The 23,348-nt window shown below is 48.9% G+C and overlaps 3 protein-coding genes across 10 annotated transcripts; 1 reads left to right on the top strand and 2 right to left on the bottom strand.

Annotated features, from left to right (window-relative positions):
• Nucleotides 1-1,053: 1,053 nt before the first annotated feature.
• On the bottom strand, nucleotides 1,054-2,917 carry PRRT1B (proline rich transmembrane protein 1B). Its single transcript, XM_040532063.1, has 4 exons — nucleotides 2,901-2,917; nucleotides 2,211-2,451; nucleotides 1,978-2,112; nucleotides 1,054-1,888 (listed from the first exon to the last, which is right to left on the bottom strand). Exons 1-4 carry the CDS (start codon nucleotides 2,915-2,917, stop codon nucleotides 1,742-1,744), a joined length of 540 nt encoding a protein of 179 aa, XP_040387997.1. The 3' UTR covers nucleotides 1,054-1,741.
• UCK1 (uridine-cytidine kinase 1) lies at nucleotides 2,884-9,615 on the top strand. The gene is made up of 7 exons (XM_040531762.1): nucleotides 2,884-3,041; nucleotides 3,169-3,328; nucleotides 4,368-4,464; nucleotides 4,587-4,729; nucleotides 4,840-4,934; nucleotides 5,964-6,012; nucleotides 6,414-9,615. Exons 1-7 carry the CDS (start codon nucleotides 2,916-2,918, stop codon nucleotides 6,599-6,601), a joined length of 858 nt encoding a protein of 285 aa, XP_040387696.1. The 5' UTR covers nucleotides 2,884-2,915; the 3' UTR covers nucleotides 6,602-9,615.
• Nucleotides 9,539-23,264, bottom strand: POMT1 (protein O-mannosyltransferase 1). 8 transcript variants are annotated; one of them, XM_040531756.1, is made up of 21 exons: nucleotides 23,143-23,259; nucleotides 22,404-22,645; nucleotides 21,733-21,876; nucleotides 21,333-21,439; nucleotides 20,680-20,730; nucleotides 20,170-20,316; nucleotides 19,130-19,241; nucleotides 18,459-18,524; nucleotides 17,790-17,883; nucleotides 17,172-17,327; nucleotides 16,433-16,563; nucleotides 16,094-16,189; nucleotides 14,608-14,700; nucleotides 13,467-13,563; nucleotides 13,283-13,375; nucleotides 12,643-12,763; nucleotides 12,194-12,291; nucleotides 11,576-11,689; nucleotides 10,910-11,036; nucleotides 10,094-10,271; nucleotides 9,539-9,875 (listed from the first exon to the last, which is right to left on the bottom strand). In XM_040531756.1, the coding sequence occupies exons 3-21, from the start codon at nucleotides 21,852-21,854 to the stop codon at nucleotides 9,701-9,703; spliced, it is 2,178 nt and encodes a 725-aa protein (XP_040387690.1). In that variant the 5' UTR covers nucleotides 21,855-21,876; nucleotides 22,404-22,645; nucleotides 23,143-23,259; the 3' UTR covers nucleotides 9,539-9,700. The 8 variants fall into 8 exon arrangements, with proteins under 8 accessions (XP_040387690.1, XP_040387689.1, XP_040387688.1 ...); XM_040531755.1 differs by having other exon boundaries at nucleotides 22,525-22,645; XM_040531754.1 differs by having other exon boundaries at nucleotides 22,525-22,645; nucleotides 23,030-23,160.
• Nucleotides 23,265-23,348: the final 84 nt, after the last annotated feature.

Here is a 23,348-nt window from a genome sequence, read left to right as displayed (position 1 = left end):
CAGCCTCTCCCACCATCCCCAGCTGTTAGGCTGTATTATATAGTTACCACTAACCCGGTCCTGATGGTGGCATCGTCCCGCAGACATTTCAAACCTGTAACTTTTATATTAAAGACAAATAAACACCAGTAACAAACCTGCCTAATGATCCTGTTTACAGTGCATGCAGCAGTCTGTGGATTAAAGTGACAATCAAATCCGCTTCTTGAGCTGGTGTGGCCTCATGTTTTCTCATGTTTTACCCACCCCCCCCAGGGTTTTCCCCTGCTGTTGGCCCTTTTTGCTTTTAAGTTTCCCCTGTAAATCACTTACTTACCTCCCAGCAAGCTGCTCTCGCCCTAACAAAAGCCCAACCCTGGCACAACTCAGGGGGACACCTGCTCCCATCACCCTCCGGGCACCGATGTGCCCGCTGTTGGGACCTGGGGGGGGGGGGGGGGGGGGGGGGGGGGTGTCTCCTTTCCCCAAAACGCGTGGCACAGCCCCGCCAGCACAACCGCCTCGCACTGACTGCCCATGGCTATAAATAACCCCCGCGGCTGCCTGGGCGGCCACACACGCTCCCGCGCTATTTCAGGCCTGGACGGGGTTCAAAATTCCTCTGGAAATAATCGGCATCCGCCGGCTTGGGAGGAGGATGCCCAGACACCGAGCGAGCACACAACGCCTGCTCCTCGCGGGGGCCGGCACCTGGGGCCTGGTCCCAGCTGCACCTGCGGGGGCTGCAGGCTCCGTGACCTCGGCCAGGTTTTGGGGTCCCCGTCCCCAGCAGCGTCACGCTGCGACCCCGAATTTGCCAGCTGGTTTTGTGATTATAAGCAGCTCTGCAGCTGCTGAGCTCGCTCCCAGCCCAGGTGGCCCCCTGGGAACAGTGGTGGGCTGGGGGCTCCTGCTCTGAACGGCTCCCAGCAGCTTCCCACCCGCCTGGCTCAGGGAGTGGCTGCTTTTGGGGGAAATCCCAGGTTGAGCGATCACAGAAGGGTTTGCACTAAATTTTGGGGACTAAAGCCATGGTCAAGAAGGGTCCATGGTGTGCATAGAAAACAGAAGCTCTGGCTGTGCCTGTATTTTATTTAAAACTGGAAGCAGCAACAAGGTGGTGATACAGCATAGTTACGCGTGCAGAATGATCATAAAAGCTAAAATACGTATTTTTATATTTCCTCACATTATTAATTACTGGCAGGGGGAGGGTGCACTTGGATGCCCAGAGCAGCAGCTGCCCGTGCGGAGCAGTCGCACGCTTTGGCCTTTCGTTAACTTCTTGGCCGTTTACTCCATTTCCAGCCCCAATTCCGCAAGGTGCTCCCCCTGCCAAGCATCCAGCGTGCGCTTCCTGCTGCATCCCTGAGCTGGGCTGCTGCTACCGGGAATTTTGCTCCTCCAAGGGACGGTCCCAGCCACAGGACTAAATACCTACTGCAGAGGCCGATCCTGCGTGCGGTGCAGCGGGGCCAGCACAGCTCCTTGCCAGTTCAGGCAGGGCTCGGCGCCAGCATCGCCTTGGTCCGCATCCGTCCTGCCTGGGCTGTGGCCTCCGGGAAGCCAGCGAGCGCCGGTGCTGCCTCGGCAGGACAATTCCTGATGGCGCCCGGTTGTCACCTTCCTCCCGGTCGTCACCCTCCTTCCGCAGCAGCCCTGGCAATGCCACACAGGGGCTGCGGCCGCTCCGTCCGCTCAGAGCCCCCCAGGCTGCAAGGAGCCCCCGGCACGCTCCGTGCTGCTGGGGCTCGGGGCCCTGTCATAGGTAGAGGGCCACCAGGACGTAGACGACCCAGCTGAAGGAGGCGAAGAGGCCGAAGAGCAGGCTGAAGAGCACCAGCGACTGGGCCTTCCTGGACGCCACCTTGGCCTGGGCCACGTCCCCGCGGCTCAGCGCGGCGCGGGTCTGGCACGGGGGGAAGGAAGCGAGAGGTCAGCGGGGCCCCGTGGGGACGGCGGCTGGGTTTGGGGTGAGCCATCCCACACCACCCTTACCTCGTGAGAGTAGACAAGCGCGACGACGCCGGTGAGCAGGCAGCAGAAGACGGTCACCAGCACCGACTCCACCAGGTAGTCCTTGGGCGGCTGCTGGCTGGCGGCGGGCGGCGCGGGGCTGGGCCGCGGCTCGAACTGGAAGGCAAAACGGGGGCGTCAGGGGGGCACCCGCCGGGGTCGGACCCTCCCCCGGGGGGGTACGCGCAGCTGGGTGCCGGGGCCCGGCGACGTACGGGGATGAAGGGCAGGGGAGCGCCGGGCTGCGGGCAGGGCCCGAGGCCGGGCTGGAAGGCGCTGGAAGGCTGCGGGGCGAAGGCGGGCGCGAAGGGCGGGCAGAGCAGGTGGGCGCTGCGGGGGTCGGGCGGCGAGTAGGGCGGCGGCTCCCCCTCGAAGGCCGCGGGGCCGCTGCTGAGCGCCGCCACCGCCCGCGGGCCCCGCTCCGCTCCCGGGGGGGGCCCGGCCCCGGCCCCGGCCCCGGCCCCGGCCCCGGCCCCGGCCCCGGCGGCCTCCATGCGGGGGGCGCTCAGGGGCACCGCGGGGCGGCCCGGCCCGCGCCCCGCCGCCCCCGGGCCCGCACCTAGAGGCAGCCGGGGCCCGCCCCGCGATGGGGCCCCGCCGGCGTTAATCATTGACCGGGCCGGGAGCGGGAGCGGGGCCGGGGCCGGGGCCGGGGCCGGGGCCGGGGCCGGGGCCGGGGCCGCCCCCCCCTTCCCGTTGCGCCGCACCCCGCGCCCCCCGCCCGCCCCGCACGGGGGCCGTGCCCGCGCCCATGGCGTGCACGCGCAGCTCACGGGCACGCGCCGCTCGCCCCCCCCGCGCGCACCCCGTGCCCCCCCCCCGCGCCTCCCGCCCCGCCCCGCCCCGCCCCGCCCCGCTGTAGGTGCCCCCCCCCCGCGGACTACATCTCCCGGCGTGCCCCGCGCCCCGTCCCCCCCGCCATGGCGTCTGCCGGTGGCGGCCTCGGGTCTGGGCCCGGCGGCGGCGCGGAGCCGGAGCCGGAGCCGGAGCGGCCGCACCCGAAGCCGTTCCTCATCGGCGTCAGCGGCGGCACCGCCAGCGGCAAGGTGAGCGGCGGCACCGGGCGGGGGGGCGGCGGGTTAGGGGCGGCGGGAGGCCCCCACCAGCCCCGTCCCGGTGCCCTGGGGGGGGGGCTCCCCGGGGTCTGCCCCCCCCCCCAGCCGCCTCTCTCAGTCCACAGTGTGCGAGAAGATCATGGAGCTGCTGGGGCAGAACGAGGTGGACCAGCGGCAGCGGCAGGTGGTGATCCTCAGCCAGGACCGCTTCTACAAGGCGCTCAGCGCCGAGCAGAAGGCCAAGGCGCTCAAGGGCCAGTACAACTTCGACCACCCCGGTGAGGGACGGGCGGCGTGTGGCGCGGGGAGGCCGCTGGGCTGACGGGGGGGCTTGGCCTGGGGCTGTGCAGAGACCCCCGGGGGGTCTGGGGGGGGTTCCAGGAGCTCCCTTATGGGCTCGGGGGTGTTACGGGGTCGCTCGGGGGTGTTACGGGGTCGGTGTTTTGTTATAGCTGCACCTGCGCAGCCTCCTCCCTGCCTCGGGGCCTCGGTTTTCCCAAACGGAGCTGAGACGCGGTTGGGTTGGTTGGAGGCCAGCTGGTGCTTAAGGGGCTTGCGGTCAGCAAGAAGCGCTGGAGGCGTGGGAGGGGACAGAACTGCGTTTTCCCCCACCAAAACACTGGTTTGTATTTCGAGTGTAGGTGCCAGTTTTGTGAGACCTTGGAAGCTGCTGCAGGTAGTTACTGCCCTTAACTGCGCCTATGCACGGAGCAATGTAGGGGAGGTGGAGAGCATCCAGGCCTGCGTGATGCTCTTGTCTCCTTGTTTGCAGCTGTTGAAAGGTTTTGTAGTAAATCACAGAGGCTCCCAAATTCTTTCCCGGTATTTCTTGTCCACATAAACAACCGCTCTCTTTGCTCTGGGGCACGCTGCTAATTGCAAATGAAAGGATGATCTGCCCTTGGCTGAAGTCTAGTGCCTGCTGTAGGTTCAACAGGGTGGATAATGCTCTTGAAAAGTATTACAAATATCTGAGGTTTTCTAAACTACTTTCAGCTAACAGAGGTGCACAAAATTATGCAATTACTGAGTAAAATTACGCAATTAACAACTTTACATTTGGATTTTAAATTAAGTGTATTGTAGTTTCTTGAGAACAGCAAATTCTCTCTTCCCTCGTTTCTGTAACCAAATATAACAATTGTAATTTGGGTGGGGGGTGTCGGACTGCTGCTGGTAGGAAAAAATAGCTCTGAGTTCCTTTTTCCTAGTGTAATACTGGACAACGTGCTTTTCCTACGGGTCTAGGAAATCTGAGCAGAGCACTTGATATAGCAGCATCTGAACTTCTTCCTCTTTTAAACCTTCCTCTCGCAGACGCTTTTGATAATGATTTGATGCACACAACCCTGAAAAATATTGTTGAAGGGAAGACAGTCGAGGTACCCACCTATGACTTCGTGACCCATTCTAGGTAGGTTCCAGTTTGGTGCGCTCCCTGGCTTGTGTTGGTATCCCCAGGCACAGCTGGGACAGACTGCTCAGTGTGGTGCAGGCCCCACGTAACAGCGTGCTCTGGGTATTTTTTCATGGCAGGCTGGCGGAGACGACTATGGTTTATCCTGCTGACGTCGTTCTCTTTGAGGGGATCCTGGTTTTCTACAACCAAGACATTCGGGACATGTTCCATCTCCGGCTCTTTGTGGACACAGACTCCGACGTCAGGCTGTCCCGCAGAGGTACTGCACTGCTGTCAGAGGCAGCATCAGCCTGCTTCTGCTGGTGTTCCTCATCCTTCCACATGCATGTGGTAAAACTCATGTGTTTTTTTTTATTTTCCCTGTTCCAGTTCTGCGAGATATGAAACGCGGGAGGGACCTTGAGCAGATCCTCACTCAGTACACCACGTTCGTCAAACCTGCCTTTGAGGAGTTCTGTTTACCGGTACTAAATGTCTCGCTAACTTGATTTGTGATTTCTGGGGAGAGAAGGAACGGGGTCGCCTGGGGATTAGCTGAACTGTAGATGCAGCAGCAGTGGCAACAGCTTTTGGTATTTGTATTTCACGAGTGAGTTCTATGCTTTGCCATCTGCCTCATCTATGTCCCTTCTCCCTGTAAGCACCACGGAAATCTCCAGCAGCTATGCACGTTTTCTCACTGCTAGCCACAATGGCTGTTTTAGCATAGGGCCCTTTGACTGGGAAAACTCCCTCTATGCATTTATTCTTAAGTCTTGCAGAAAGAAAGATTAGTCTTGCGTTGTGTGGTGTAATGGGCAGACTTTAGAACTCTGTAATGGTCCACCTCTGATTTTCTCCACTGTTCCCTGTTGAGAGTCTGCTGGAAACCAATTTAGGTGCTCACATAACCAAATTAATTTGTAAAAACCCTTTGAGGACAAAATCCTCTATGTGGATAAAATATGATGGAAAACAGCAGCTCAGGTTAGATCAAGGCAATGCTGGGATTTGTAAAATACTTATTAGAATTGCTGAATGTACCAGCCTTTTTATAAGTAGGAAAAAAATTGAAAAGCAGGGGCCATGTGTATGGTAAAAATCAATGAAATGCCATCAGAAGCAGGAAGGAATTTCACACGTGCACTGGGTACCTTGGCTCTCAGCAGAGATTTAGCAATGGCCTGTGAAATGCTGATTAGGTCCAACTCTTAAACAGGCTTCAGCCTCGATGTGACAGCATACTCTTCTGAAGTGTAAAAGCAAGTACCCTCCACACTTGGGCTGCTGCTTCTTCCTGGTGATTAACTACAAAGGGACAGTCAGATCAAGCCTTAAATCTGCTGTATGGTACCCAGCGTAACTTCTAAATTACTGTGACAGAGAGCTTTAACTTACAACACCAGAGCATAAAACCTCCATCTTTGCGCTCAGTTTCTAGTTTTAGCAATTTCTTTTTAGAATAAAACTGCCTTTCCCCAGTAACGGTCTCCATCACCATTGCTGTTTTGCAGACGAAGAAGTATGCAGATGTGATCATCCCCCGAGGAGTTGACAACATGGGTAAGAGGGAGTTCAGTTCTCTGCCTGATTTCTCTGGGGAGCCCACGTATGGGGCTGGGGAGAGCACGTGGCACACCCCTGCCTTGTTTTCGTGCTTTTAAGCGTGCAGTGTTTTGCTGGTGGGGAGAGAGCTGCTCAGAGCCTGACCTGGATTATCAGCTGCTCAGGCTATGGAGGGCTGGAACAAGCGATAAGGAATTGGAGATGCAAAACAGGACACCAGTTCTAAAGCTGATGCTGGAATTGCTGGTCCCTGCTAAGATCTGACCTCACTGCAGAGGGCCGGCGTAGCTTCATTTAAGGGCTGGTTGTTAAAACTTGAGTTGGGATGCTCCACGTTTTCTAGATAGTTTGGCCAAGAAAGCCTACACCTGTCCTGTATTTCCCATTCCTCTTTGCAGTTGCTATAAACCTCATAGTGCAGCACATTCAAGACATCCTAAACGGAGACATCTGCAAGTGGCAGCGAGGGGCAATGAACGGCCACAGTCGGACCTACAAGCGCCCGTTCCCTGAGCAAGCAGAGAGCAGCAACGTGCTGGCAGCTGGCAAGCGGTCCCACCTGGAGTCCAGCAGCCGTCCGCACTAACCGGTCAGCCCGAAGGCTTTGCCTCTGGTCCACACCAGCACTGAAGACAACTTTGGGAAAGAAAGACTTCAACAAAGCGGTTGGTGAAGTGCCCTTTAAATTATCATAGCAGCGGGGGGGGGGGGGGGCTGCTGCTGCGAAACTTCTTGCGGAGAGAAGAGGAAGGAGTTGGACTACTGCACCTCTCCGCTCAAAAACCCCTCCCCGTCTCCCTGAGAGATCTGTTCTGTTACTCAGTGAACTGGCTAAAGGCAGTTCTGCCTGCCTTACTTTTTAATTTTCAAAATGGAATCTATTGCTGAAGCCTCATGTGAAAGGTGAATGCTTCCAGGTGTTTAGCAAGCTACCCCATTCCCTGATGCTGCTGTTTCTTAGCAGGAAGACAGTCTCTTTTTCCCAGACTAGATCACACCCTCTTAATTCAAACAAGCAGGTGCAGTCCTTACTCTTCTCCACCTTGCTTGGGACCTTGAGTTCTGGCACTGCTCTCCTGCTGGCCAACCTCCTTTGTAACCTGTAGTGGCTTGTGGGGGCAGGAACTCACCTGTGGGGTAATCTCTCCCCCAGGATAAAACAGAGCCAGTCTGGGACAAATGGAGACTTACAGCTCATTGAGAGGACAGGCCCAAGAAGTGCTGTGATTCTCATTCCTAAGTGATACCTTCAGGGTAAGCTCCTGAACCTTGCTGCGCTGTATGCAGAGGTTTCAATTTTTGTACCCTTGAATGTTAGTGAACGTATGAGCTCCAACTGGATTGAGTTGCTCATGGAAACAGAAACCTGACCTTGTCAGTATTAGTGTCGTTTAGGGCATTTCTGTACTGCTGGTTGCAGATTCTGCTGGGCGGAATCCGTCCGCTTCCAGAGCTGGGTGGTAAAATTGGCAAGGGGGAAAGCTGTGAATTGCAGGACCCTCCTTCTGATGGCACAACAGCTGGCTGGACATGTTTTTACCGTCATATACAGTCACGGTGACTAAACTCACGAATGTTCTGGTTTTCTAACAACACAAACAAAAAAAAACCACCACTACCATCAACATAAATCAGACAAGAAGCTGGTGGCGTAAACACTGACAGCCAAGTTTCTGCAGTTTACCCCCAAATAAGTGATACTGCAGCAATACAAAGTTTCGGGAAAAAAAATCTGAAATGAAGTTGGGCCATTGAAAATGTCCTTGTTGTATCCTTCTCGAATCTGTACTTAGAGTAATTTTAAAAATGGGTTGAGGGGAAAATGTTAGGAAAAGGAATTTTTTTCATATTTGATTATAGTTTTTTCTAAACCAGAGTCTGGCTGTATTGTTTGTGGATGTGTTACTTTGGCTAATAAAGAAATGAATAAACAGTGAACAGCAATGACCATTTTATATAAAAAGTGTTACTGTGCTACAGCAGCAATGTACAAAAAGGAACACCTCTGGAGATGCTATTACACTCAACAGTTCTTTCTCACATTGACTCAATTATTATAGTTCTGTATTGGCTGAAGCTTTAGAGAAAAAAAACAAGAACTGCAGTCAGTATGTCCTGGTGTTGTCAACGCTGGATGTCAGTAAAGGTTGGTTATCTAGTGAGCACCACACTTCAGCATTACAAAAATTGAATGCTCAAGAGATGGCTATTTCCTAATGGCTACTGGATGCTGTTTAGGTCAGAGTGACAGTTAGAGCATGAGATGCTGCACTGAAGCACTAGCTATTAGTGCAGCTGTAAGTAGGCACTAAATCTGCAAATGACAGGTGTTCGATCATAACTTCTTCATGGGGAGAAGATCAAGGCAGCCTTGAACAGCATCTATTAGGGCAGCAATAGGGCAGTAAGGAACTCTACAGTAAAAAGCACCCTGGTCTGTCTAGGACTGATGTTCTTGGTCAGCTTTGATCGCGAGTGCAAGAGCCTGTTGCTGCAGCCAAAAAAAAAAAAAAACCAAACTCCACAACTGTGGCAACAGTACCGTGTCTCTCAGTGAATGCATGTACAGGTACATGCTGTTACATGCCCCCCCCATGAAAAGCCACCCCACAGTCCTTAATTTGCACTTTCTGCTACTTTATGAATTCCCCTGCTGCTGCAAGTTAGGGCGTGGGCTGAGTTACTTACATCGTTTTACCCTGAACACATGCACACGTTAGAGCAGGTTTCCTGCATGATTAGTTTACCTTGCTCAGAGTTCTTCTCCCAGTGAGATCTGAGGTGTAACCCTGTATCTCAGAACAAATACGCTGCTGCTGCTAATAGCAGGCCATAGGTGTTAATAAAGGGCTGCAAGGCCTCTGGATATATTTGGCTTTGTCTGACTTCGTGGCTTGCCCTGGAACCTTGCTTTAGCTTGTTTAGCTTTAACAGCAATTTTCTAATGCCCAATTTATCTTACTTCTGCTTAACAGTATAAAAATGATGGTTATGCTGCATGATTATACATAGAGAAAGTTAACACGTTCTCTGCAAAAACGACCTATTTATAATCTTACCTTAGTTCTTAGTTTAGAGAAATGTATCATCATGCAGCTGAGAGCAAAGGCACTGAAAGTGGGGGCACAGAATATGCAGTAGAAGAATACAGGCATGGTACGATGCTGAAGAATGTAGCACTTACTTACTTATTACTGATAGTTAAAAATGTGAACTTCGGAGCTGGCAAAACCCAGGAGTAACAAAGAGAACAGAAAAGTACCCAACGTGATGAGGAGTGGCTGGTTATAGGGACTTCTGTTGCAACAACGAAATGCAGACCAAAGTGTATTGGTGGTGGGAAACATACAAAATGGCCCCAAGTGCAACACAGAGCAAGAAACCATCACCATACTCCCAGAAAAGAGGAAAACCCCTTACAATGCACTTTTCTCAGCAAAGGATCTGGGATAGTGATAACTTGCTGTTGATTGAAATCCACACCCTTCAGACACAGAGGGATGGGGGGAAGGGAGAGCTACTGTCTGTAATAGTATTCTTTAATAAAAGATTTTTTTTCTAATTAGATGCAGACTACTAGCAATTATTTGACCAGCCTTTTAAAAAAACCTGCAATACGAACAACAAATTCTTGGCTTTGCATAAAAGCTGTGCTTCCCTTTTGCCTGTAACAAGACCATCAGTGTTACTGTTTTCGGATAAGGATGTTCCAGCTGTCCTTCCAGCGCAAGTCCTTGAGTTCAGCAACAGACAGGGAGGGCTCCCCGTAGGTCACAGGGCTGAATGTGCAGTAGACGAGGTACACTGACGAGAACCAGGCTACGATCAGTGCTCTGAACATGGTCTTAGAAAGCAGTGATCTGGGATGAGAGAAGGAAAGAGCGGTCAAGTTACATAATGCTAGCTGAATGCTCTGTCCAAAAGGAAGATATAAATATTGCTTATTATTTCTAAAGGAAAATGCCAGTGCTGGGGGGGAAAAAAAACACAAAAACCCACTGCTTTTCCTGGCTTTCCTGCCAAGGTGCCAACCCTGGAGAAAAGACATGTCAATTGTCTATCTGTAAAAATGAAATACCTGCAGAGATAATCACTGAGATGCTGTAATACAATGGGAATCAGGAGAATCTGGAAGGCGAGGGCAGGCAAGTAGTGGTACAGGAAAAGTGTCTTCTCCATCAGGAAGAAGGGCAGGTAATTCACAGCCCAGCCTCCAACACAGATCTCCCCAGCTGATACCCACAGCTGCCATGCATCTGTGGGAGACAGGAGAACATCTCTGACTTGCATCATCTCAAAGCACAGGCCCTGCAAATTAAAGTTTCTAAAAGGCCATCCATTCACAGTGTGTTTATTTTTGCCTTTTTTTTTTTAATAGCTTGTGCTAATATGGCCTTTAACTTTACCACACTTAAACTGAGGGGAATGGTTACAATTCTTTTTCCATGCCTTTATGACATACCCATCAAGACAGAGTACTGCCAACACGAAGCAGTATCACAGCACGTCAACAGAATATACTGCCAGAAGGGTCGGCATAAAACTGCCTGGCCACATGGAGGAGATGGAACCTCTGCTGGAAATACCGTATCTAAAATAAATCCCTCCCCATACAGCCAGTATCTATCTCTATTATTTTTATATCTGGCACAAAAGATCTCAGTAGAATCCAAATCTGATGCCTGGAGCTCTTTTATGTCCAGGGAATGACTCAAATACTATGCTGGCTGTAGGGGAAAAAAGGGATGCTTTATACTTTTGTGTGTCCCAAATAAAAATGTCAGAGTTAAAGGGCAGGAAAAGGTAATTGCCAAGCACTTAGTTGAAAAAAAAAATGTGGCTTTGGGTCCATTAAAGTTTAATAGACCAAGAGCCACCCCCAATGGAGTCAGACCTTCAGGAATGTCATAAATTTTTCTCCTTCGTCGTACCAAGTACCACAGGGACAGACACACATAGATCACAGCAGCGACGTTAGCTGAAGCCCAAGTGAGAGCATTCCCAAGGAGATGGATCTGGGCCTGTTGGACAGAAGATGGTCTAAGCCAGAAGAAGGAACATGCTGCAGTTCTTTTAGGTAAGTTCAAATATTACCTACACATACTTGCTAAATTAAACTTCAGCATGTGCCTGGCTAGTAGTCTTATCTTTCCTGGAATGAAGCAAGCAGATAAACTTTGCCGCTTTTAAGACTCTTTGGTGATGTACAGGAGTTAAAAGATGCTATTGGAAATGAGCTCTTCTTCTAAATTAGTAATGGAAACTATTAAAGTGAAGTTTTCCTTTTTAAAAAAAGTGCAAGATGACATGATTTCATTAAAATAAATCACGGTCATAGTTGTATCACAAGACAAACAAACAAAAAACACATGTTCCCACCCCTCAGAAAAAGAATGTTTGCTTTGAAATGTTAAAAATTCTTGACACAGTAAGGTGTCCATCCTGGACCACCTCCTTGGCTGGAACTGCAACCCTGCTCTCACTCATACTTGAGTACGTATCAGCACTGAAGTCTGCTTCCTTCACGAGGTTCGCATTTACTCCCACCTCTTGTACTTACACCAGAGGTCGGGTGTAGCCAGTAGGCAATATTTGTATCCATTGTGATCCAGTCAAGAGCAGAGGAGCTGTACTTATGTTCCGTGTCTTCATTTTTCAGTGTGAGTATCTTCCACTAACAAAAAGTGAACAGAAGGCTTTCGGAATTAGAATGATGACTGAGACAGCAGGCAGAGATGGACAACTTCAGATGTAAGATGGTAAGTTCTTAACATGAGATTGGAGAAATATTTTTCATATTTCTTACTGGATATTTATCCATAAAACGCTTTTATTTGTTCTTATATAATGAACTTTTCTTAGTGAATTTCTGAAATGTTAGTAAGGGGCATCGAGACTACTGACCGCAGACAACACAGTGCTGCAGTTCAGCTTCAGAGAACTTAGCATGCCCAACTGCTCCTCCTCTTTTCTTTTTTTACACACTTCTAACAGCAGATGACAGTTGTGCTGTCATCTAATGCCCAAGTGCATTCATAATTTCTTTTTTTTTTTCAGCGAGGAAGCCAAACTACTCTATCAGCAAGGAAGAACCAAGGAATTCTCAGGCTCAGAGTCTGCAGAAATGCTTTGGTTACTGCAACAGAAGAAAGGATGAAGGGAATAGTAAAACGTTCACCTGTAATTCTGTGAACTTTGCCATGAAGCTGAGGTTTTTACTTATGTCCATCTGTGTGGGAGAATGGAGTTCCACTTCCCTCTCTTTTTGCTCTTGGCCTGGAAGAAAACACTATGTCTCAGAAATAACGCAACAGCTAGAAACCTAGAAAGGGGAACACCCATGTGATACACCCTTAGCTCCTCACACTCCAGGAGGACTTCAGCACTACATTTATGGGAGCTATTTGAGGAGACTTGTAAAGATTCTGACATTGTGGTAGAACCAAAGCCCACTGAACGGCTGTCCAGACCCACTATGTCTGAGTGTGGACATCCCCGTGTCAGTGATCCTGAGAATATCCCCACAGAAGTAATTCCACCAGACTGAGCCCTTCCACCAATGCCCCACTGCAGGAAGCCCCTGCCTTAGTCACAGACATTAGCTTAGAGAACATGGCTGAGACGTACTTTTCCCATATCTGTGCTCTTCCACATTCCACACCATGCTCTGGTGGTAGCCTTTGGACAGCTTCTCTCCAACCACCTCTAGCTGCCGGTATCCCCACTCAGGTAAAGATGCTCCACTGAGCTGAAAGTGAAAGATGATTTTAAACTTACAGTCCTGCCAATCTGAACCTCAGGCTGGAAGTTCCTAGGCCCTGACTGGGCAGCTGATCACAGCTAGTAAGTATGTGACGAGTCACCATGCAATACCGTTTGAACAAATGCTACAGCCATAAATTCAGTGATTCTGGCAAGCTTTGAGAAGAGATCCTTCACTGTTCCATCTGCTGTCATATACTACACAGACTCAGCATCAATTTCTGAGGCAATATCTAAGGCTCGGTTGTATACAATGGTCACAACCTTCTCAGAAGCAGGACAGCTCTGCATGGCGTGAAAGAATGAAGCCATGAGTACAATCACCTGAAACACATGCTGCCCTTTTACCATATTGAGCAAGTTTATTGTTTCCTTTCATTTATTTATTTATTTTGTTATTGGGCTTATGTGGTTTACGCATTTTGGAGCAATGAGATTAGTAGTTTATGAGTTTATGAGTTGCATGGAGGAAAAGCTATAGGCAAATAAATATAAATCCACTTACCTTTAGCACTGCAGAGGTGTTCACATGAACAAACCTCACTTCTGACAGAATTGTCTTCCACACATCTGTGTCAGACTCCCGATTTACAATCTCCTACAACAGTGAGATGACTTCTGATTAGCATTTTGTCTCAGCTGTTTCTGTTGGAAAACGACGAGCTCCTCCCTTCCCTTTGACTACTCACCACTCTCCAGAGGTTCTGTGCTGGCATGGAGACGTTATAATCAATATAGCAGGAAACTTCTTGGGAGTGAGGGCTAAGAGGGGCAGCAACATCATGCCTGTAAGACGAGAAAAACTAGCATTCACAGATCCTCCAGTACTATTTTCCAAAACCGTTAAAAAAAAAAAAAAAAAGAAACCCATAAAGGTAGTGGATTGGCTTAGAGCAGATTCAGTAATAAAGCGAATAACCCAAGTAAGCCATTCATACAGACTGCACTGTTTATGCTGAAGGAGAACACTCCCTGCTACCAAGAGCTGCCAGCAGCAGGCGCAGAGGAAGCCAATGCAGACAACTGCCATCCTGGGCTGAAGAACAAGCACCGATTGTGACAAACAGAGATGCTGTTCACTTGGGTTTCCAAAAATGAACAGACTAGGTTTGGAAGGGACATAGCAAAAGCCCAAGCTCAGGATGCCCCCCTTCCTGGTGTGCATGATATTCAAGTACAGGCTGACTCCCTCTGGGCAGCGGTCAGGGCGCCATTTCAACGCTGCAGCCTCTGCAAAACAGCCAAGAATCTGTGGCAACAAGCCACAGCACAAAGAATTCTCCAACACATCCTCCTGACTTTCAGAGCGCACCCTACGTGCAGGTGTGTGCCACCAAATTCAGTGGAGCCATTACACGACTTTGTGTTAACAGTCACCCAAAATACTGCCAAAATACTGTGAAGGAGGAGGGATGAAGACTCACCAAAGGCACTGTGTATTTAGTCTGAGAATTATCACGAATTGTCAACGAGGCTGAATCCACCACTAGCCCCTCTAAAGGCCACCAGTACAGAAGACCAGAAACAGCAAGCAGGCACTGAACAGGGTGTGTTCACTGACACACGCAATTGACTTGATGATCCAATTGTCAAATTAACTGCAGAAAAATAAATAAGCACAGGGCATCGTTTCCCTGGGGCTCAGGGATGGCCTGTGTAGCTAACCATGTGAGGACCTTCCTAGCCCCACCATTTTAAGAATCCACAAATAACAACATGTATAACATGTGCAAGGGTCACTGCACTTCACCCCGAGCAGTTATTCTGAAACACAACAAAGCAGAATAAGCCAGAAGTTTTGGCGGAGCAAAGGATAGGGGAAGGACTCACGTGTTGAGGTACCGAGTCGTGATGCCGTGGACCAGCTGCACGATGTGTCCGTGCCGGACAGGACGGGGTGGGTTACTCACCACCAGCTGCTGCCTGGTGGAGTGACACATAAGAGGAAGTGGTCACATTCTTCTTTCTAAATAATGCAACCTTGTCATGAACAAGGCGTTAGGTCAAGATGCTGCAGATAGGGACTGACATTCAGGCAGCAAGATGGGAAATCCAGACAATTTGTAGATCGTACCAGAATGGAAAGAAAGCTCATCATGGCAAAGGCAAGTTAAGGGCAGAATGACTCAGGGGATCAGGGATGGGATACCGACACCCCAGCCATTATGTCAGTGGTCTGAATCTAGGTCAGTTAGGAGCAACTTCAGATTATTCCCACCCAGCAGCTGTTTGGTGGCCTCAGTGAAATGAGTAAGTGCTTCAGCGAGGTCTGACAGGTGTTCTTACTACAGCTGATGGCACTTTTGGCAGGATCACAAGAGAGATCAATGACTAACGTTTCCACCACGGAGACCAAGCTCTCATCTTGCTTCTGGACAGGGCGAATGCATGCTTTGGCAAGGGGGAACACTGCAGTTCACCTAACTGCTGCCTATACTTTGTTGTTCTATAGAAGAACTTCACATCCTCCAGGGTTCATGGGAGTCCTGAGTTTGAAGATAGGAAGATACTGGGTTTCTGTGGATCTCACAGGGAGTCTGGTAGGGTCCCCACTTGAAAGGTTTACAGTATGGACAAACTTCCCCAGTGTGGATATGATTTATAATGCTACACAGGCCTTTTGGTAGGACTGTTTATACAGTTCCCAGAGCAACGTAAGAAACCTACAAAAGCAACTTTTTAATCAGTGTAAAACGATATCACACAAGGGCTTTTACCGGCAGAACCGCAAGAAAAAAGAGTCCTGCTCCTCCCTGACAGTTACAATGCCAAAACACTTTAGCACAAACCAAGCCCTCTCAGGCACAGACACCCACTTGGAATCTCTCCTGATGCGGCAGATTCTACAGCTCATCTCAAACTTTTGATACAAAGAAATACTCAGTCTGCAAAGGTAATTTCTCTTGTCTTCTGAGACCCATTCAAGTTTGATGAAATTCATCAAAACACTCTAATGCCATGGCTCCCATGCCTCAAAAAGCTGAACCTCACTTTCATGCAAAGCACCTAAAGAGTTCCATCAGCCTCATGACTCTTTAAAGTTCCCCTTGTGCACAGCACAGCCCATGTTCCGGCAGATGCAGTTCAGACAGAATTTCTGAGTCCTCAATAATGCTTTTAACGTATTGAGAAGGACTGCAAACAGCCACCCTTACCAACTCTGCAGCTGAAATTACTTGCACACAATCACAAATCGCCTCTAAATCCATACACAGAGAAACTAACATCCAGTCCAACTTGTGCCCAGTTTAGGTTTTGGAAGTGTATTGAAGCTACGATTACAGCAGCTTGGCATTTAAATATTTTGCATACTCACATTCCAGGATCTTTGACAATCCACCAGTTGTTCACATCCTTGAAGGGATAGCAGGTCACCTGCTGTTGATGGGAACTGCCTCGGCCATTCTCATACCTTTACAGAAGTTAAAATAAAACACGTGTGTAACAGTACATTTCTGTGCTCAACAGTCACTGCTACACAAACCAGCACTGGATCACTGGCTCCATCCCTACACAGCACAGAGAATCTGTGCATTTGCAGTGTTCTCTGAAGGTTTAAGGAAGACATTTGCAGGACCCAAACTGAGATACCTGCACTGTCAGATGAAGAAGCATACTTTCACCCTAACAGTACAGAACCAACCAGATTTCTCACCTGATGGGGTAAGTATTCGTGTGAGAATGGAGCCAACACTGCATGGGCTTGCCCAACACGTTCCGCAGAGTGATCTGAGAGCCATAGGCCACCTCTAAGGGCTGACCCTGAGTGATTCGAGCCAGCCCACCCTGAGAAGCATAAGGAAAGGGTAAGTGGAAAGAAGCAGAAACAACTCAGAGGCTGTATAAATTCTATTAAGAGTCACTTTTTACTTTAACATAGTTGTATCTTAGCGTAATGCCTTCTCATCTGGTTTTATCTACGAAAATCAAATCTTGCAGCACCATACTCACCAGAAAGTAAACACATCAAAGCCTGTAACCTCTACGGGGTTTTAGGAAATCTCCCTAAAGCCATGCTATTTCAAGAGACAGACTAAACACTCTTCTACTGTAAATCATACAATCCTCCTTTAGTTTATAAAGTCATCACTTAAGAGTTCAGCACTGTATCCTTCTGTGGAGTTTCCTGTAGGAAAGGACAAATCTTCAGCAGAAGACTGAACATATTGTTCTTGGTTCACTGGGAAAAGCCTTTCATCTGCTATTAGGATTTCAGTCCTCACTGCTTCAACTTAAAGCAGTACTACAGCAGCAAAGTAGTAAAATGACACAAAAAAAAGGAACAAATGTGCAGGATCACAGGAACAAGAATGCAGACCTTTCTTCTAACTGTGAACACAGGACACATTTCCCCCTCTTCTCCCCTAAAAAATTAGTTTCACGACTTCATTTACCTCTAAGCTGGCTTGGAAAGCACTTGTCATAATCTGGTCATGAGGCCCAGAGCGATACAGCAAAGTCAAGTGAACATAGAAGAAGGACAGGTACATTGCCACGGGGATGATGATGAGGGCCAGGCCCCTAGCTAGAAAATGGCACAGTAAGGAAACCTAAAAGAACACAGAGAACTCACTAGTTTGATGCTCCTGGTATTAAAAATCCTAAAAATGCCCGTTCATTTGTTTTGTTTTGTTTGCCTTTTTTAGGTTTCCCCAACCACCCTCACTCAGCTGTAACTCTGAGGACAGCTGGATAACTTCAGCTGAGGATTGAACTGGAGCCAGCAGGAGGTCTGTGAAACACTACAGGTTTTGAGCGACGAATCACCAAGGCATGGACAAGAGCAGAAAAGCCAGCCCTATATACATGTTTTTCTTAAACTTAACTCCATCTTCCCCAGCAACTGAGCTGGAGAACTGTTTTATGGCATGAGGGTTTGCAGGCCATGACAAAGAACGTTAGTGCAAAAAACAGCTACAGAGAGCATTGTTATCTGAGGGCTCACAAGGCATCCAGCTGGCTCCTGTTCTGAAAAGTTACACACAATATATTTTGCATGTTGCACCACCTACATTTGACAAGTTCTGGTTTCCTAACATGTGCCAGAAGTGGAGTCCTGCGATGGCCAAGAGCAGTGTATAGGTAAACAGGCCCATATATTTCACTCTGAAATGAGAGCGCATAAAAACTGAACAGGCTTAAAAACTACACAGATTTACAACTATTACTTAATGCATGATGTAAACATTCAAACTTTCTCTTGAACCAGATGCATTTAAGTCCAAGGGCTTAGATTCAAGACAAGTGTGGTACAACAACATAAATAAGCTTCAAGGCTTTAACACCACATGACGTCATTTGTTTGCTCATTACATTAAATAACTGCAGTCATAGACAAACCTCTTGATAACAAGGTGACAGATCACAAAGCACAGGGTCTATAAATTCTGACTTACTGAAGCTTCAGGTAACAATGAAGGAGAGGTGAAATGCTGATGCTAAATTTAAACATAAAGCTATCTCCGAGAAACATGTTTTGCTCTTCCCTGGACCTTCTTATGCCCGGTATTGCTCGCTGTAAATTGACATCCTCTCTATAGAAACAGTCTAGCTCATAAAAAGTCATAAAGAGGTCCACTCAGAAAAGCACCAAGAACGAATCTTGAAAATCTGAAGCCCCTCCGATACCTCAGATGGCAGGCAGGAAAGTCAGCAGGACAGACAGACATGCCGTCACTTACCCAACTGCACAAGAACAAGCCACTCCAGTCAACAGAAGCCAAACCCACCAACTTGCAGAGAAGGAACTTAAATAAAAGGACAAAGAAAACAATGTTAAGGTGATATCTGGACACATTCTTAGGATCCTGAATTTAGGTAATTTGACCTGAAAAAACCTCCTGTATTCCTTATTCTGCTCAGAGGTATCTCATTCTGAACCTCCCAAGCCACAAACTCTCAGCCCTGTCCTACAGGATGTTCTTAAATGTACCTCTCTGTATTTTGAAAAGCAACACTGAACACTACCTGCCTTCTGATACTAAAAATAAAAGAAATGCCTTAAGTCACTTGCTGGCCTCAGTTTACAGATGATTTTATTTCACTAAAGATTACTTTAGTTTAACCTCTGCAAGGATCAGAGAACGTGTGAAATCACAAGAAGAGACAAGGATCTCTAGATTCAGTGCCTGTAATTGGTAACAAAGGAGCATAAATTATCCTATTATCCTCAGTGTTTCTGTGGATAGAAGGAAACTTTACAATATAAAATCTGTGTGGGCAAAGGAGCGCTCCCAGGGGATTTTATTTTTATTATAAAATGACAACCTTGCTACCAGTCAAAACTGTCACAATCTGTGACAAAGAGTCACCACAGGAATACCCAAAATGATGGGAGGCAATCCAGCTTTACCTGTGCCTTTGCAAATTGTAGAACTTCAGGTAGGACAAAATTGCAAGTAGGATAAAAAAAATCAATATGGATTCCAGGAGCATGAACCTTGACTGAGTGATCAAAGAGTTCTCTGTTGGAAAAGAGACAGACAAAAGCAGAGAAACTTATCTGTAGGCAAGTGCCACGTCAGACAATAACATCATTATGCAACAGAAGGATCTGCCCCTTCAAGGACAGCCAATTCATATGCAATCCTACTGGCTATAACAGGGAGGTGTTGGGTTAAAAGAACAAAAACCTTCCAGCAGGAACAAAGTACATGGCCAATAACCGTCTCCAAAGACAAAGAGATGGACAAGTAGCAGAGTCTGTCAAGAGGCAGATAAAGCTGCTGTGCTTGCCTTCAAAGGCAAAGAAAATCAATGCTGGGAGATCCAGACGCTTCTCATGGCAGCAAGAGTCAAGTCAGCGACCCAAGCAGGCATGATGACAAATCTTTAAGAAAGGGAGCTGCAAGGAACTGCTTTGTGCAGGATTCCCCAAACCAGAACCAGAGCAGCAGTTAGCTAGAAGTCTCTCCTAGTTCCTCCAGAGCACTAAAGGGTTGATGAAAGGCTCTTTCCCTTTCAGACATCTTCCAGCAAAATCTCAGGAAAAAAAAAAACAAAAAAAAACAACAACTGAGACACACACACCAGAACAGTGTCAAATCACGGTGCAAATGCCACAAGCGTTTTGGAGATGAAGAAATTTGATGAGCTCCAACTGTAAGTGGGGTCATCCTGCTGTTATAAACCAGTATGTTGTAACTCGTCCCGTAAACCTCTAAGGATCAGAGTACCGGACTCCTTGGATGCAAGAAACGTGGGTTTCTGTGAGGCTGTTAAGGCTGCCCACTTTGCTCAGTAACGAAGGGAACTAACAGTATCTTATATAAAGTCTCAGCCCAGAACGGCAGCCACGGAGCTCTAAGGATGAGAGAGGCACAGCAGAGACTGATACAGGTCAGGACCGTTCTCCCCCTGAATGAAGAACGGGGTTCCAGGGAATAAACTTACCTAGGAGAATCAGAAGAGCGCCTCCAAGCGCGGCACAGTGGGAGAACTGCAGTTCTACCAAGATCTGGTATGCTAAAGGGATACAGAGAGCACCAGCCAGAGCCGGCAGGAGTCGCAGGGACCAAACAGGAACGTTCATGCTATATTCTGAAATCAGAGATAACAGTCACACACACAGATTTGGAAGATATTCATTGCAGAGAAGCCTGATCAGTACAGAACTCCTTAGGACTATAACTACATTCAACAAGTCGTTGAATTTAATTTTTACTTTGAGTACCCTATTGACAGGCTTGTATTGCTTAAACTATTTTAACTGATTTTAAAAGTTTGTGCTGTAGAATCATAATGTCTTGAATTTCTGTTAGAGACCAACATAACACTACTTTAAGAGGAACTGAGGGTGTCACATAAAATATTATTTCCACTAGTCAGGCAAAAGGAGTCCATCAGCTGCTGAAATACTGCTTTTTTCCCCAAAAGAATGAGACAGTGAAGATCAGTTCTTACCAGCTCCAATCCTGTTCCATAAGAAGTTTCCATCAAATCCTCCTAAGTAACCTACAGCATAAGCAACAACACAGAATTTCCAGTGTCAAAACAAGTATAAAAATGGGTGCTGAACTGGTCCTGGAACCATCTCTCAAACACACAGCCTCTCCGTGCATGAAAGCCCACTTTCCAAAAGGATCCTCTCTTGCACTGTTTTGCCTGCAGCAGTGACTGATAATGTGCAGAGGCATGAAGAATATAAACTGGGAACAACAAATTCTCAATGACACAGTGACACGTATATTTAATCCCTCCTTCCCATACAGACACTCTTACGCTGTGCATATCTCAGCTACAGAAAGGAACTCAGGCCTGAAACTCCGCTTGTTGTCTACTATTTCTGGTCACTAGCAACTCTCATCTTACTTTCCTCTTCATCCAAAGGACTGGATAACAATGAGGTAATGGATACATGGCTCCATCACTTCCCCAGTGCTCATGCAATAGCCCCATAACAATACTAAATAAGGGAAATCCTAATTCTCTTTACATCAGGATCTCTCAGCTGCCTTGTGCTTCTTCCCCAGTGAGAGGATCTGAAAACTCATTTCTAACCAGCACTTCTCTCTTCCTGAGCAGCAGGCAGTTCTCAATTTCAGGAGGCACCCTACCTCCCAAAGCTAGCAGCATATGGCCAAAAGGTGGGCCGCTGTCATCGACGAAGAAGATTCTCTTCATGTAGAGGGAAACGAATTGGCCATAATAAACTTCATCAAAACTGAAACACAAGAGACAGAAACGCATTAAGTCTAACTAGAAGTATCCTGGCTACAGAGAGTCTAGGGAAGGAAATACTGATCCACTGGCAGAAGGCTAAGAATATAAGGAAGCACCATAGCTTTGGCCCCCTTACCTTCCCCTCAGGGGTTTCTATTAGGGAGACACTATCACTTTACACACAGAGACTGACATCAGGCCAGCTCTGCTCTGCCACGCCTCCATTCTTACTCACAAACGCTTAAAAAACAAAAGTCTGTGTTGGTCAAGTAGGAAGCAGACTATTTTACTCACACCACAGCACGGGGATAGGAAAGCCCCCAAAGCCGGCTTATTAACCCCATCACAGTCAGTGCCACGAGGTTCACATTTATCTCCGCAGTAACCACAACCGGGTTCTTCAGAAATCCCAACATCCTGTCAAAGGTCCGTCCAAACCTTCAAGGACAATCAGAGAAGCACAGCAGCCACCATTTCGCTCAAAAGCTGGTTCACAACAAGCATGCATGACTTTCTGCGACTAGCAGCTCACGGTAACTGATCTTCTGAAGGTCTTTTTTCCACATTCACGTGTTTTCTGCTATACCTACAGTAGTAACTCTGAAAATGAAGTTACTAAACTACTGTCTGCCCACACACACACACCTAACTTTTCACCTGCCCTACTTCTACATTCACATAGTTCTCTGTCATCAATATTAAACTGGAAATTTTGCTTATTCCTACATTGCTCCTGCAGAAACACAAGAGCTTAACTCGAGCCTGTATTCTGCTGCTGTTTGTGCTGAGCAAAGCTCCAAGCCCCATTGATGCTAGCGATAGGAAAATCACGTGCTCAGCCACCAGACTGCTCAGGTAGCTTTAAAAAGAAAAAAAAATGGTTACTTCCTTATAAACTGAGTGTATTTGCTTGGTGGGTGGGGAGTAGAACCCACAAACATCCTCTAGCTAAAAAAGCAGGCTACCTGCGAGGGTGATGTAGGGCTGCAGCACAGCCTAGTGGGGGAGCGCCGCAGAGCGCAGGAGCAAACTCTTACGAAGTATGCTGTCAGGAAACAGTAAGGAATCAGTGCTGCACCTCCGCACCTCACTGTCACCGCAAGTTACTGGAATGAATCCTTCTGCATGGCTTTGGTGGGGGGCCAACAAAGCGGGACGCGAGCATATTGCCACCACCAGATGCGGTGCCACCGTTGCTCCTTGCTGCCTACAAAACACAAGCGCTGGTCAGCTCTGCCTCGCCCTGGGGACCAGGGAGAAGCCCCCTGCCAAGCTGGGCTCGCCCCCTGCCTACCCCTGGACAAAGGCAGGCCCCCCCAAAGACCCCCCGATGGGGACGCCCCCGCTCTGGGCCAGTCCCTGCTCCCCGCAGGAGCACAGCACCACCCCCACCGGGTCCCTGCGAGAGGTGCTGCCTTGTGACTGAGGGGGGCAGCAGGCCCCAGGCCTCGCCCCCCCTTGAGTGAACGGCACCCCCTGACCGCACACGCAGCCCCTGAACCCTATGGGACCAACGGGACCCGACCTCGAGCCCCGGGGAGCGGGGCCACTGCCCCCGCCAGGCCTCGCCCCCAGCCCCCCCGAGCCTTACGGAGCTGTGGGGGCGGCAGGAGCCCGGCCCCCGGCCCCCAGGGCAGGCGGCGGCGGCACCGGGAGCCGGTCCCGAGGAGATGCCGCCCCCCTCCCCGGCCCCCTCCTCCGCACCTAGGAAGCGGCGCCGCACCGCCGGATGTGACGTCGGACGCAGCAGGAGGGCGGCCGCGCGCGCGTTGCCATGGCAACGCCTGCCTACGGGGAAGCTACCGCACCGTCATGGCGGCTCTTCGCTGGGTCCTGGCAGGGTACACAAGCACGCCGGGACACGTCGCTAGGTCCTGACAGGGCTACGTCATTTTCTTTAATATCTTAAA

Source organism: Cygnus olor, chromosome 19, assembly GCF_009769625.2.
Source record: "Cygnus olor isolate bCygOlo1 chromosome 19, bCygOlo1.pri.v2, whole genome shotgun sequence".
NCBI classification, from domain to species: domain Eukaryota; kingdom Metazoa; phylum Chordata; class Aves; order Anseriformes; family Anatidae; genus Cygnus; species Cygnus olor.
Note: the sequence above shows the minus strand (reverse complement) of the source record. Positions and strands in the feature narration are given on the sequence as shown.